This window comes from Passer montanus, unplaced genomic scaffold, assembly GCF_014805655.1.
Source record: "Passer montanus isolate IOZ18808 unplaced genomic scaffold, ASM1480565v1 scaffold20, whole genome shotgun sequence".
NCBI lineage: Eukaryota > Metazoa > Chordata > Aves > Passeriformes > Passeridae > Passer > Passer montanus.
In genome coordinates this window covers 8314102-8327338 of record NW_024366592.1, presented here as the reverse complement: position 1 = coordinate 8327338, position 13237 = coordinate 8314102, and the positions used below count along the sequence as shown (strand labels likewise).

Here is a 13237-nt window from a genome sequence, read left to right as displayed (position 1 = left end):
TTGCAGGCAGGAGGGGCTCTTTAATAGCATGGCAGTCACTTTTTCAGCCTCTGTCTGCGTGTGCATACGTGTCTGCAAGTTACAGAGAGGGACGCAGAGAGCAAGCTGTGCGGCTGAATTTAGAAAGTTATAGATGTTCTCATCAGCCCCATGCAATGCAGCAGAGATTCCTTCCAAAAGCCAAGGGAGCAGAGGCAGCAGACAACAGATGTGAAGGGTTTCCCATAACTGTCAATTTTCAAAGTGTTTGCATTGAAAAGAGAGGAGGTGCTATTTTGATTGATATTTCAGCCGCAGTATATAAAGCAGAGGAATTCTTCTTACCCTCTGCTTGTCACACTGATCTCACACACTCTCCGCTGGACTTGGGGCTACTACTTGCTGCATCTGAAAGGCTGAAACTCTCTGGGAATAAAGAATCCTTGTAACAATGCCAGAACCCACCAAGAAAGATGGTAAGCATGACAGAAGATTACCTGAGCGTTTCTTAATTACAGGAATTATGAGTACGCGGACACACGAAACACCTTTCAGACCACCTTGCAGATATCAGCCACAGATGATATTAAGAACAATAGCCACGTAACATCACTAGATCTTTAGAGATCACTGATCTTTTTAGACTAAGAAATTACTTTCAGGCAGGGCTACAGCACAAGCAGTTTTAGAGAATAAGCTATGACTTTGAATGGATGTTGAGAAGCTACTTGATTGGGCAAATGCTGTATTCATTTTTTAAAGACTACAGGATTCCTGCAGTGCAATTTGTGGTTTCTCTCCTCTAAGCTATCCAAACTCTGCAAAAGAGGGAAAAGGCATTTCTTAAGATTGAAAGAGTCTGGACATTGATATATTTTTAATGTTCTTTTCTAATAGTTATTGAGTGGGAAGGATGGGCTTATGTAACAGTTCTATGGTTCTGATGCAAATATATTCTATACATATAAATGCATAAGTGAAGAATGTAGTAAGTTATTCTGTACAGTTCAAACTGGAATAATGTATTTTGTCATTTTATAGAAATTGTTATTTTATGTTTCAGAAGGATTACAGTCAGTTACAGTCAGTAATATTGGCCCCTTCTGTGTTGCTATTAAGTTCATAGCAGAGAAACTGAGTATGTAGTCTGCTACTGGGAGACAGAATTGTCCAATGGAGACTGAGGAAAAAGGTGGAAAATATTGAGGGTCTATTATTTAATAATTTGTTTAAAAGCTCTTATTTTAATGATTTTTCTACTATTTTGAAAATTTAGGCTAAATAATCTTCTTCTATTTCCATTACTTCTATAGCTCTTCTTGTGTTTTTCTTTCAAATCTGTATGTTTTGGTAAGAATTTTTGGTGATTATTTTTGACATTGACTATATAAAGAGCTTTTGCAAAGCCATAATATGCAGACTGTATGTGCTTTTCAAATATTGGTGAATGAAAGCTGTACACACAGCTTCCCTAATGCATTCCCAATGCAGAACTGAATTTAATCTTTAAGGTAATCTTTAAGGTATGGAAAGTGTAGAAGTCATTAATTAGCATTTATTTCCCATCAATCTTGAAAGATCTTCCAGGCTGATGTATGTGGCTTGAACAGTTATTTTTGATTTAAGACTGACTTGTCAGTAGTATTGACTTTTAACAACTTTACAAACATTTTACAAGGTTGTTTTTTTTTTCAATATTTTCTGGAAAGTAAGAGCACAGTAACTGTCAGGAACATTACTCATTTTTGTCACGTTCTTCAGCTGGGGACACATGAAAACTAAACTTTTTGCACGACTGAGTCTTAAGCAAGCAGTATTGACAGACCAATGTGCTCACTTTACTTACTGGGCTCCTCAGGGCTCGAGGACAATGATAGATGAAGTATCCTTCTGAAAATAGCTGCACCAAGTGCACGTATTAATACAAGAGCCTAATCCTCCATATCAAACCTAGAGCCAAGCCCCTTCTAGAGTGTCTTATTTGTAATTCAAATTATTTACACATGTATTAAGTGTCCTTTTTATTTGATCTGTTATTTGACTGGGTATTATACACTTTAATCAGAATGCATTCTGTGCCTGTCAACTCAAAAAAAACCCAACCCTAAAATATTTATGCACTTTCAAAAGATATGTGCTTTGAAGAAAATTAGTTTGGAGGCTCATGTTGTTAAACATTTCTGTTTAAAATTAGATTGTTTCAAAGATGTTCTTCCAGTGCAGTGATTACCAATGCAGCTCCATGTTTGTGTTATAAAATAAGTTTAGAAGCTCTGAACATTATATTGACAGTGGAACAAAGGTGATTTTTAGTGAGTCAATATTCAGGACCTAAAAGTTATTGGAGCATTCTGCCCTAATATAATTCACAAGGAGTAGAGAGCTCTGGAGAAGTGGTACAATTGGGTTGTACTGTATTGCACCCAGTTTATTTGCAGCCAGGAGATCAGGGGAGTAACAGGTCTATATTATCTTACTTCAGGGATTAGCTGCTTCCTAAAGATTTTTTTGTTGATCAAGAGCCCCCCTGAGTTGTTGACAGTACTTGTACTGTGTGTGTGAGCACCTACTGTGTTAGTGGCAGGAGAATTTGGTACCAATAATAGTAAAATACTGCTACTCATACCAGCTCTACCAGTAAGAATTCAGAACCTCACATGATCATCAAATGCCTGTTCTCAGGGTCATCCCCAAAGCATCAAGGGTTGAAGAAAAATAATCAATAAAGGTGAATCTTGGGCTGACTAATTCTAGAAATTACCACTGGAAGGACTGTCTGAGAAACCTTTGGTGAGCTTGTTGAAGGACTACAGTAGAAAAGAGAGGGGGAAAAAGAGGCTTAAGGTTTCTGCATCACATGGGCACCTAAGCATGGTTCTTCTGACATTTCCAACAGAAGCAACCTACTTGAATTATCCCATACTCCTTATTTTCATGGGTCCTGCAAATTACAAACAGCACACACAAGCAAGTAGTTGAGAAATAAGAAGCTGGATACACTTGGATGTTTAGAACTTCTCAGATTTGTGGGTTTTTAGAACTGCAGTCCCTGAAGTACGTAGCTTAAATTTTCACAGATGGTGCTGTAACAAGCTCCCAGGCTTTTTTTTTTCAGGCCAAGTGCTCTTTGAGCTATTCTAAGATTATTAGATTAACAAAGTGAGAAAATTCCTGACTTGGTGACAGTGTAGCCTCACAAAGAGCTCTTAACAAATAGGATCACCAAATTAAACACACCACTCAGCTTAGAGATGGTTGCTGGAGAGCTTCAGCCTGATGGAATTTGTCACTGTAGAAACAGGTTTCCATGACTAATTATTTAAGGCTTTTATGGTACTCCTAAAAAGTCAGATCCTATGTATAAGATCAGCTGTAGCTTCTTTGTAGTAGATGGTCATTGGTTGTAGGACAGCTTTGTCTTGTCTGGCTCAAAATATATGTGCAAGGTGAAGTTTATATCAATGGGTTAACTGATCTCAGTGGATGACTGAGGTGTGCCTGAGTTGCCAAAAGCCTTAACCAGTGCATTTAAATTTAACAGCCTTTAGCTTTCCAGGTGACTAATAAAATAACCCTCCCTCATATAATTACTTCCTGCAATTTATTGCAATCACTCAGTCAATCTTTCCTCTCCCCCCCTTTCCTTTAACCAATACTCATAATAAGAGCTGCTCATTAATTAGGTGCCCTCTTAAGCTGTCACAGGCCATGGCATTTGGACACGCTTTTGTAAAAGTGCCAAGTCTCTCAAGAGCAACCTTTTCAAACTATTTGTGGGCATCATCCCACAGAGACAGGTGCAAGTCTGTCCCCAGTAGGCAGCTCTGTAAATTTGCCTTATTTATTCTCCCCAGTCTAGGAAATAATGCATGCCCTGAGTTACGGGACCATCCCAAATTTTGAGCCAAAGCATTTATCGACTCTCTGCCAACTTCACTTTCTAAGTGTTTGCAAGCTCTGCTTGAATGATGCTGCCTGGAGCATCCACACGTTGGCAAGGAATCAAAATTAAAATCAGTGTGCCTACTTTAGACAGAGTTTCAGTAAAATTTTATTCAATCTACAAATAGCATAGATGTAAAAGTTGTAAAGAAAACTATTTGCATATACAGTCTGTTAGAAGAACAATCTGTAAAACATGAAGCAATTTGTGAAAGGAGGCAAAGATACCAGTGCAGACTGCTTTGGAGATATGGCAACACTGCTCTCCATGAAGATATCCAGCAGAAACACACTTTACTTCTATTTGCTTTTAAACATAATTAGATTTTTTTTTCATTCATTATATTTGCATTATGTTTGCACTATTCTAAATAATACAACTGGTGTATCAAGGTAACAGTCACTGTAAAACAAGTCACTTAGTCATATAAGTCATGTAAGTAGATATGTAGAGCAGCATTCCAGTGAAAAAATAATCTAAGCATGAAGGTTAAGAGGTAATTAAAATCAGATTTATTTTAATATCATACCTTCAAGGACAATTTTTCATAGGTAAAAAGTCACTGTAAAACAAGTCACTTAGTCATATAAGTACATATGTAGAGCAGCATTCCAGTGAAAAAATAATCTAAGCATGAAGGTTGAGAGGTAATTAAAATCAGATTTCTTTTAATATCATATCTTCAAGGACAATTTTTCATAGGTGAAAACGAAGCTGAATGGGAATTCTGCTTCACTATACAGATTTGGTTTGTGTCAAAATTAAAACTACTGATGGAATTTTTTCCTGAAAATTCAAGATCCCAGCATGTGAACATTGTTCAACACTGTTTGGTGCTTTCCATGCAGAAGACTGGACCTGTATAACCATTTTATATGGCACCACGTGGGTAGTGCAGCTGCTCTCTCCTCACTGCATGGTGATGCAAAAGAAAAGCACACAGATATCCATCTTCTGCCATCATCATTGCCCCTCTGCAGCACTGACTGTAGAATGCATTCCCATTATTTTTAACATCCTTCATGCTCAGTCTCAGAGCCAAGCCACGCTCAGAGTCAGGCCCTGTGTATCATTTGCAAAGCTCCACATTCAAATCACAGGTAAATGAGTTTTGGTGGATGACGAAAGAGTGAAACCCTAACCCCTTATCTTATTTTCCCTCTCAATTCTTTAGAAAGTTTCTCTTCATCACCTCCAGCTAATAAATTTTAAACCCTCCACAAATGGAAAGCAAACTTACGCCCCAGTGCTGTAATCAGATCCCTGGGGGTGGGCAGTGCTCTCGCCCTGCGCCCCACGGAGCAGCTCCTCCCGCACAGATCGTGGGGAAGGCTGGGAGCTGGGTTGTTCTTAGATTGCCTTTTCCCTCTATTGATAACTCCTACGTGTGGCTCCCACACTTCCTTCTGAGATACCAGAGCGACTCAGATTTATGCTTTGACCTTCCACTTCCATCGCTGCTAAGTTTCAATCAGATTAATTTGACTGAAAATTCACCATGATTTATCTTTGGGCTATTATGTTTTGGTTTATTATGGTGTAAATTGAAGGCACTACACTAATTTTTTTTCCTCATACAATGCATTGACATCAGTACTGCTGAAGGAGGATAATGCAAGATGGATCTGGCTTACTTGCTGTTGTTCGTACTTGAATTGAAAAGCTTGTCCACCCATTGTGAAAAACAGTGCATCTGTGCACAAGAATAAAATATTTAATATTGTCACACTAAAATGAGGAGCTCATTGAGTTTAGAAGGAAAGCAGGGAACAATCTTCCAGTAGAAAAGAGAGCACTTTGTACTTGGCAAAACTGAATTTAGCAAATGCTGTCTTTGTGCCTCCCTATTCTGCACCTGTTGGGAAGATAAATAAAGGCCTACCCAGTTCTTTCCCCTCATACCTCCTAAATATATCACTTTAAGAGAGCTCTAAAAAAACCAACCATGCTACAGTGCTCCTCTGTTCCATGAAAAAACTGAATGAGCTTTTTCATATTAATTTTAGGGGACTACCAAATAAGGTGGTTACATAACCAAACAATAGCAGAGAGATCTGGGGGGACTTCACTTGTGAAAGCATTTGTAGCTGCCTAACACATCAACAGTCCTTGGAAAATAAGTCATGGAATGTATTTCATGTTTTGTCAGGGGACATCCAGAGTGTTCCTTAAAGGGGAAGAGCAAATCAAGTTTGAAAATAAATTACCTGGGGAAATTTCCCTTGGGATAGGGATGAGTACTAGACTCATCATTTATGGGGATGCAAAGGTTACAGTAAATTAGAGGTTCTAATTTAATAATTGCTCTAGAATTAAAAAGGAAAAAAAATTGTTCTTATTCAGCCACTAAAGTGACTTTGTCCTGAATGTAAAAATCTGTAAAATTAAGGACAAGACAAGCAAATAGGATCGTTAACTGCAGTGGTAATTAGAGTTTTCTCAGCCCCACTGCAAGCGGTTTTGTCTCTTCAGCCTGAGGAACTGTGTGACTGAGAAACAGCCCCTTCTTGTCCCACCCAGCCCACTCTGCTCCCAGCCACAAAAGAAGTGCTATTTCTGAAGACTTCAAAGAAAGGTTTCTCTTTTTCACTGCTGTTAGAGAAGCGATAGTTGAAGCCATTTTTCCATCATTCCACCATCGTTGTTCACTTTATGACGCCAGGAGGTTTTGTTCTTTTGCTTGGAAGAGCTGCCGGTGTTTACAGCGTTAGGGACGAGAGGAGTCACCTGAGATGAATGTCCATGTTAGTCCATTGAGAATGTTGGTAACTTTGCAACCCTACAAAGATCCTAATGGTCTTTACACTGTCACAGGAGATCTGTGGGTTAGGAACCAGATACCCAGCTGGAAGGATGTGCCAGTGAACTCGGTGTTCCCGCTCCCGGCGGAGTCAGCCGCTCATTAAAGTCAGAGGTGCCCAATCTGCTGCTCCTCAGCTGACCTGCCAGCAGTTGCCTAAACACAGGTGCCCTACTGCCACATAGGATGCCCTGAGAGACACAGAACACCCATCTTGGGCTTGCCTATATGACCAGGACCTGTGGGAGGCCTGAAACACCATGGAATTCCAGCTAGGGAAGAGCTGGCCACCCTACAGGATCCAAGTGGCCTTGCTCACCTGTGTGCATGCAAATTGTGCCACAAGAAGCTGTTTTACAGTGACTAAAAATCAAATTCCATTGATTGCAATGGCACCTTGGACTCCCAGCTCACATCATAGACGCATTCATGTGCCTCCCTTTTTCTGAGCACCATAAGGATGAGAATGTAGGACTACTGTACAATTTGTTCAATTGTTGTTTAAGGGTTTTCTGCAGTGGGTAGTTTTGTAAGAAGCCAAGGAGAGAGTTATGTTCCATTATTATTTTCATGTGATACTCAGATGCTCTTCCCCATAAATAAGGGAGTACATTAGGCTCAGATTACCCTAAGCAGAGAAGAGTGCACCCTTCTGTAGTCTGTTATCTGCTTCAAGCATTGAAAAAAAAATAAAATAATGCCACTGAAAAAAGGTTCTACTGCCATTTTTGTTATTTTTGAGAATCTGATGCTTTTACTTGTTTGTTTTTTTTTTAATAAGAAGACATTAATATATTTTATTTCATGGCTGAGTGTTTCAATCAACTCAGATTTAAATTGTTGCTCTCCTTTAATGAGAGGAAACAGAAAGCTGCACTCCTCTTCAAATCAATAGTAATTCATCTTCATCCTTTTTATACAAGCTTATTCTCACTTCCTTCACCAGCTCATGCTGTTAGATGAATGATTGGTTGCATCAGTGATATTTGTACCTATGGGCAAAAAAACACTTTTTATGTAAATAATACCACGTTTCTGAATATTCTAGAGTATTCAACAAAGCACACGTAGATTTAGGAAACTCCAAGAATTCTGGAATTTACTCTAATTTTTTGGCGTGGTCTTAGCTCCTAGAGCTCACTGAACTAGCAGATGTTCAGCCAAGATGAAGCAGCTTAGAGAAGAGAGTGAGTTAAAGTAAAACTCCAGCTCTGTGTCCAACAGGATGTGATGCCTTAGGAAGCCATTCTAGCAAGCATGCTTTGGTGAAAATTTCTGTTTATCTTCACCACTTCCTGGGATGCTGGAGGGACAGAAAGCTACTCTGCTTTCAAGAAGTCTGAAGATAAATTTCTCCTTGGAAACCTCTCAGACCCTAAAATATGCAGCCTACACCAAAGGGAGTGTTTCTCTCTGACTTCCCTCATCCATTACCTGCGCCTGTATTGCTATCAGCATCTCCACAGAGGTCAGTGGGACCTAGACTAAGGTGATGGGGGGTGCCTTACACCCACATGGCTTAGAACAGCCTCTTCTGAAGACCAGCCACACTCACTACCCTCTCTGCTGGATGGCCAAGTGTCTTTATTTTCAGTTCAAAGTGACAAAATAATCTGTGGTCTCTGCTGCACTTAGCCATGGTGGTGTTAGATGTCATAATACTGAAATATTACATGCTCTGCTTTCTCTTAGTCCTAGGTGGAGGTTAATTCAGGACATTAGACCTCCTGGAGTAATGTTGAAGGGCTACTGAACAAAAAGCCAAATACAACAGAGTCTCTGAAAAGGCCAAAAATTAAAAAAAAAAAATACACCATCCTAAAAAATTGCTTAATGGAGTGAAGTTTACCACAGAATTGTTTGTTTCAGAAAAGGCTGTCACAAATATGATAACTTGTAAGTCGGTCAGTGCATGTGTTTTTTCTGCCAGAAGGTGGGGGCATGGTTGGGTGACTCATTTCAGAGTTCAGAGCCCCTCCATGTGCCCTCTCCATGGTCCCATCAGACTGTGCAGAAAGAAGGAGTCCTGCTGCATCTTACAGCAATGATCACGACAGTCACTGCTCTCCCTTCCCTGGAGATTAGGAAATAGCTCTTACATAATTTGCTCTCCCTGGCCCTGTTACTAATTGAAAATAGCATGTGATCTACTTCCTAGGGAAGTTGTCCTTATATGTGATGGTTCCAGCAAGTTATTTTGACCAGGTGATTATTACAAAAAGTTCTGTTCTAATTTAATTCTCTGTAGGCTCAAATGGTGGTTTTAGGAAGCATTGAAAGCATTGTTCAGTAGTAGCATGATGCTTCCTGAGACGGATCTGTATTAAAATACATTCATCATCTCTTTGCAGGCCCAGAATAACTTCCTAATTTTGGTCATACATGCTAAGAGGAGGTTGCAGTCAACCATAGACAGAGATGAAGATTCCATTTTCCTACAGATTTCTGTACAAATCTTGGCTCTGTGTATGTAGGCATTAACTGCAGACACATTTACTCTATGTACTGAACTGAGCATGGAACATGACAGGCAGTGACTGAGCAAAAGCAACTCACACAGCAGCACAATTACTTTTTTTTTCTCAAAGGGGAGTCATGCTTTGCTCAGCCAGCCTGCAAATCCATTCCCATTCCATACTTTTCCTTCTCTCAAAGCCCTGGCAAAATTAGCTGAGTACAAATGTAGTTAAAACCGAGTTTATTGGCTCAGCTGGTGGGAGAGGTCTTACTCCTTGATACTGACCTACTCCAGTGTGCTAGTGGACTAGAAAGAGCAGTAAAACAACTCCTGAACAGCTGTTGAATTCCAACTTCCAGGTATTTTTGTGTTTATTTTTATAGCTCTCTGCCATGAGATCTTTCCTGTGGAAAAGAAATGCACTAATCATGGCCCCTAGAACCAGTTCCAACAGCTCTATAAGGAAGAAAAACTTCCTCTAATCAGTCTGAGCTGATTGAGTGTGTGTAGGTAGGGCCTTTCACTGTTTTCTGGACTGAAATGAAATATCTCAAACCATTTGCACACCTTGATGTGCACAGCAGTGTTATGTCCATCCTTTTTCAACAGTTTTCTTCCTTTCCAGCGCCACTAAATCATTGTTCCTGTGAAAATTACAGAAACTCCATCCTTTTTCAACAGTTTTCTTCCTTTCCAGTGCCACTAAATCATTATTCCTGTAAAAATTACAGAAAACTTTACTCCTGCTGGTGTGGAGAATATCTGTGGCTTGAGATATCGAGGAACAGCCACGTGAGAAATGCCATGTAGATGGAATAATTAACAGACTAATAGCTTCTGGGTCTCATCCTGTGATACTCATGCAGATAGAGATATACATACACACGCTGTAGCACGTTTGGTATCTTGTATTTTTATAAGAACATAGTATCTAGGTCAAAAACCTTATTTTAGACCCAAAGAAGAGTGTAATTCCAATGGAGACTGTGGCTGCCACTCCCCCACAGATGCAGACTTCAGTGAAGGCACAGAGGGTCAGATGCCTGGTGACATTTTTTCCATGGCATTCCCTCCAGCCTTACTAATCTTTCATCTAAGCTTTCCTTAGCCCTATTTTTAAAGGGGAAATCTGACCTCTGTCCTGTGCCCCTTTTTCTTTGCCCTTGTTTTGCATTTCCATGTTTTGCAATGAAGTTTTCTCTCTTACCCAACAGCTTTTTTAGCTGGAGGGAAACCATATGCCGTGAGCTGTGAATGTAATTCAACAGCATCTTAAATGAATTTTGCTGTCAGGCTTTGTGAGCGCTTTTTCTCATACATATCACTTGCTGATTTACTGATGCAAACCCCCACAGCTTGTCTGCAAACATCCTGCTGTGTGCAAACATTCCCGAAAGGCAGAGCTAAGTGTTTTGGGTTTTTTAAAGTGAAGGCGTGTAGTCCTCACAGTTATCTCCATTGATGCAGGATGAGATTGAGAGGCAGAAAACATTAACAGTAGAAACATTGAGGGATGTTTGTCATTTCATATGTGAGCACCCACAAAAGGACATACATGATTTCATGTAGGTCTCCTAAATTTTCACCCACAGAGAGTCCTTTCTTTCCACATGTGCAGAATACTCCTAAAGGTTTCTCAGTACAATTCTGAATCCCTGGAACCTGAGCAACAATAAATATTTACATACAAAAAAGCTTACAAAAAGAGAGAATTACATAAGTCAGTACATAAAAATACCAATAAAGAAGTAAGTTTCTGAGTTTTAGGTAGATTTCTGATCCTGTTAGTGTTTACTACCAGCAATACTGCAATTCTGATACAAAGCCTTCCTGTATTGCCAGTTTGGACTTTATTTTTTTTAAGTTCTTCTCCACATTTAATTACAAATCCACTTTGCTTGTATGTACTGGGACACTGAAACTCACAAAAACTAGTAGCCACTGAATTTTGTAGTCCATAAGTTCGAGTTACCCATAGCAAACTAAAAACTGGATGCTACTACCCTCTTTTTCATCTTGAGCGAGGTGCTCTCCACAAGAGTGATGACTGAAAATAAGCACTGGGTAGAAAATTCAGGGCAAAACCAGTAATGGATTATTAGTGATTAACGACTTGGAACAGCCCCTAATCACGTAGGCGCCCGGCAGCCCCGAGCCCGGGCTCCTGTTACAATCCCCTTCTGCAGGGCTCTGCCTCTCTGGAGGAGGCTGAGGGATGAACTGCAGATGACAGGAGAGTGCTCTTATCTCAAGGAAGTCTGAGAAGACTCTTCCTTCTTGAAAAGATCACAGAGTATCAGATTATCTGTCACCCACTGTCAAACAGAGTTTAGCAAATGTTTTTCTTATTTGGTATTTGGATGCGGTTGTGACAATGCTTAGACCCAGTTGCAGCATATATTGCTCTGACAAAGAGCTCATAACAAGCTGATAGACTCAATCCTTGGCAAATCCCAGCATGTGAGTGCCTGGTTTTGCCCTCAACGTCAAAGAAAAGTCTGTGATCAAAAGCCATGGAATGGGAACACCAGCAGGATTCCATTTTAAATAACTCACTGAACTTTAGTCTGAATTTTAGTGAAAATGAAACACATCAGCATGTCTCAGATGCTTCCTTGTAACTGACTGAAAGAAGATTGCATGTCATGCTGCCACAGCCTTACACCAATGTCATCATTTTCCCTAAGGGTCAATCTCCCTGTGTGGAATGATTTCCCACTGCCTGCACATAGTGACATGACTCTCAGGACTACTCTGGATGCACTGAACAGTAGACAGTCATTTGTGGAACTCACTGCAGTTATGCAGAGCATCAGCTCCATAATGTGATTTCCATAAAACAATACTGCAAGTGATTTTCTTAATTCACAGTGAAATATTTCAGGAGAGCTCAGCAAAACAACCGTGTTGTGTTTTGGGTTGGGCAAGACTAGAGACATTTTTCCAAACTGGTAAAATGCTTCCTGAGCTGTTTGGGAAATTATCTGGCAATCTGAAAGGAAGTTCATTACTGGTCAAGTATTCATCTCTTGAAATAAATGAACTTTATTGCTGACTTTTATCCTATTAATTAGAAGTGCAACTGCCATTAGAAGTTAATTGTTAAATTTAAAGAATAGATTTCTTTCATTCCCAAGCAGAAGCTGTAAGGTTTATGAAGTTTTTTATCCAATAGCTTTGTCTACTTTATTACTTTTTGAAGCTTTCAGGAAGGATGTTAGCATTAGTCACTGTACTTCTATCTCTGTTATCACACTGTGGTGTCTTTGCTTTCAGATTGCCCTTGGGAACGTACTGAGATAAACGAAAATATTTGCTTCTAGAGAAAAATTATTGAGGAATTATTGCAAGGAAGGATAGGAAACTGGATATTGTCATAAAGTGGGATCAGACTATTCTGAGGAGTGGGTTAATTGATTTTGGTACCTATGTATCAAAGATGAATTAGGTTTAGGTTATTTAAAAGAAGAATTTCCCGCGGCTGGAGTAGGAGTGGAAAGAAGGAAATCCGAAGTGCGCCGGTCTACTGCATTTTCCCTTTCCTCGGTGCAGCTCCTGAGCACGGGAGCTCACCTGGCTGTCGCATGTCCCCGCAGATCCCAAAGGGCTGGATGTCCCCTGGGACTGGCGGATCCCTGTTTTTTCCCAAGGCAGGGATCCGATCGCCCCCTGCGGGGCGGGAGCGGGGCCGGAGCCGAGCGCAGGGGCAGGGGGAGCTCCCTGCCCAGCCCCGAGCGCCGCTTTTTAAACAGAAAAAGGCGGAGCAAATATTCCCAGCTGGGCTGGAGAGCCGGGGGGCGGCTCTGCAGACCCCAGGAGTGTGTGCCTCTCCTCAGACTGGGAAGAGCAAGGGCTGTCAGGCATGGCTCTGCAGGGCTGAACCCGCTCGCTCCGCACGTCCCGCTCGCTGCGGCTTCACCGCTGCTTTTTGGTGGTGGTGGCTTTACAACGTAAAAGTAGGAGTGCTGCTTCTGTCCTTTAGACATCAGCACCCATCTCGTTGGCAGTATTTGCACAGGCAGTTTTCTGCTTTCTGTTTAACCAGAATAGTGCAGTG

The 13237-nt window shown here is 40.6% G+C and overlaps 1 protein-coding gene across 2 annotated transcripts in view; it reads left to right on the top strand.

Moving 5' to 3' along the window:
- Positions 1 to 322: 322 nt before the first annotated feature.
- MYBPC1 (myosin binding protein C1) overlaps positions 323 to 13237 on the top strand; it is a 70548-nt gene continuing 57633 nt past the window's right edge. For both annotated transcript variants that reach the window (XM_039707945.1, XM_039707944.1), the window contains exon 1: positions 323 to 455. In XM_039707945.1, coding sequence (XP_039563879.1) covers positions 431 to 455 — 25 coding nt within the window. In that variant the 5' untranslated portion in view covers positions 323 to 430. The remainder of the gene's footprint in view (positions 456 to 13237) is intronic.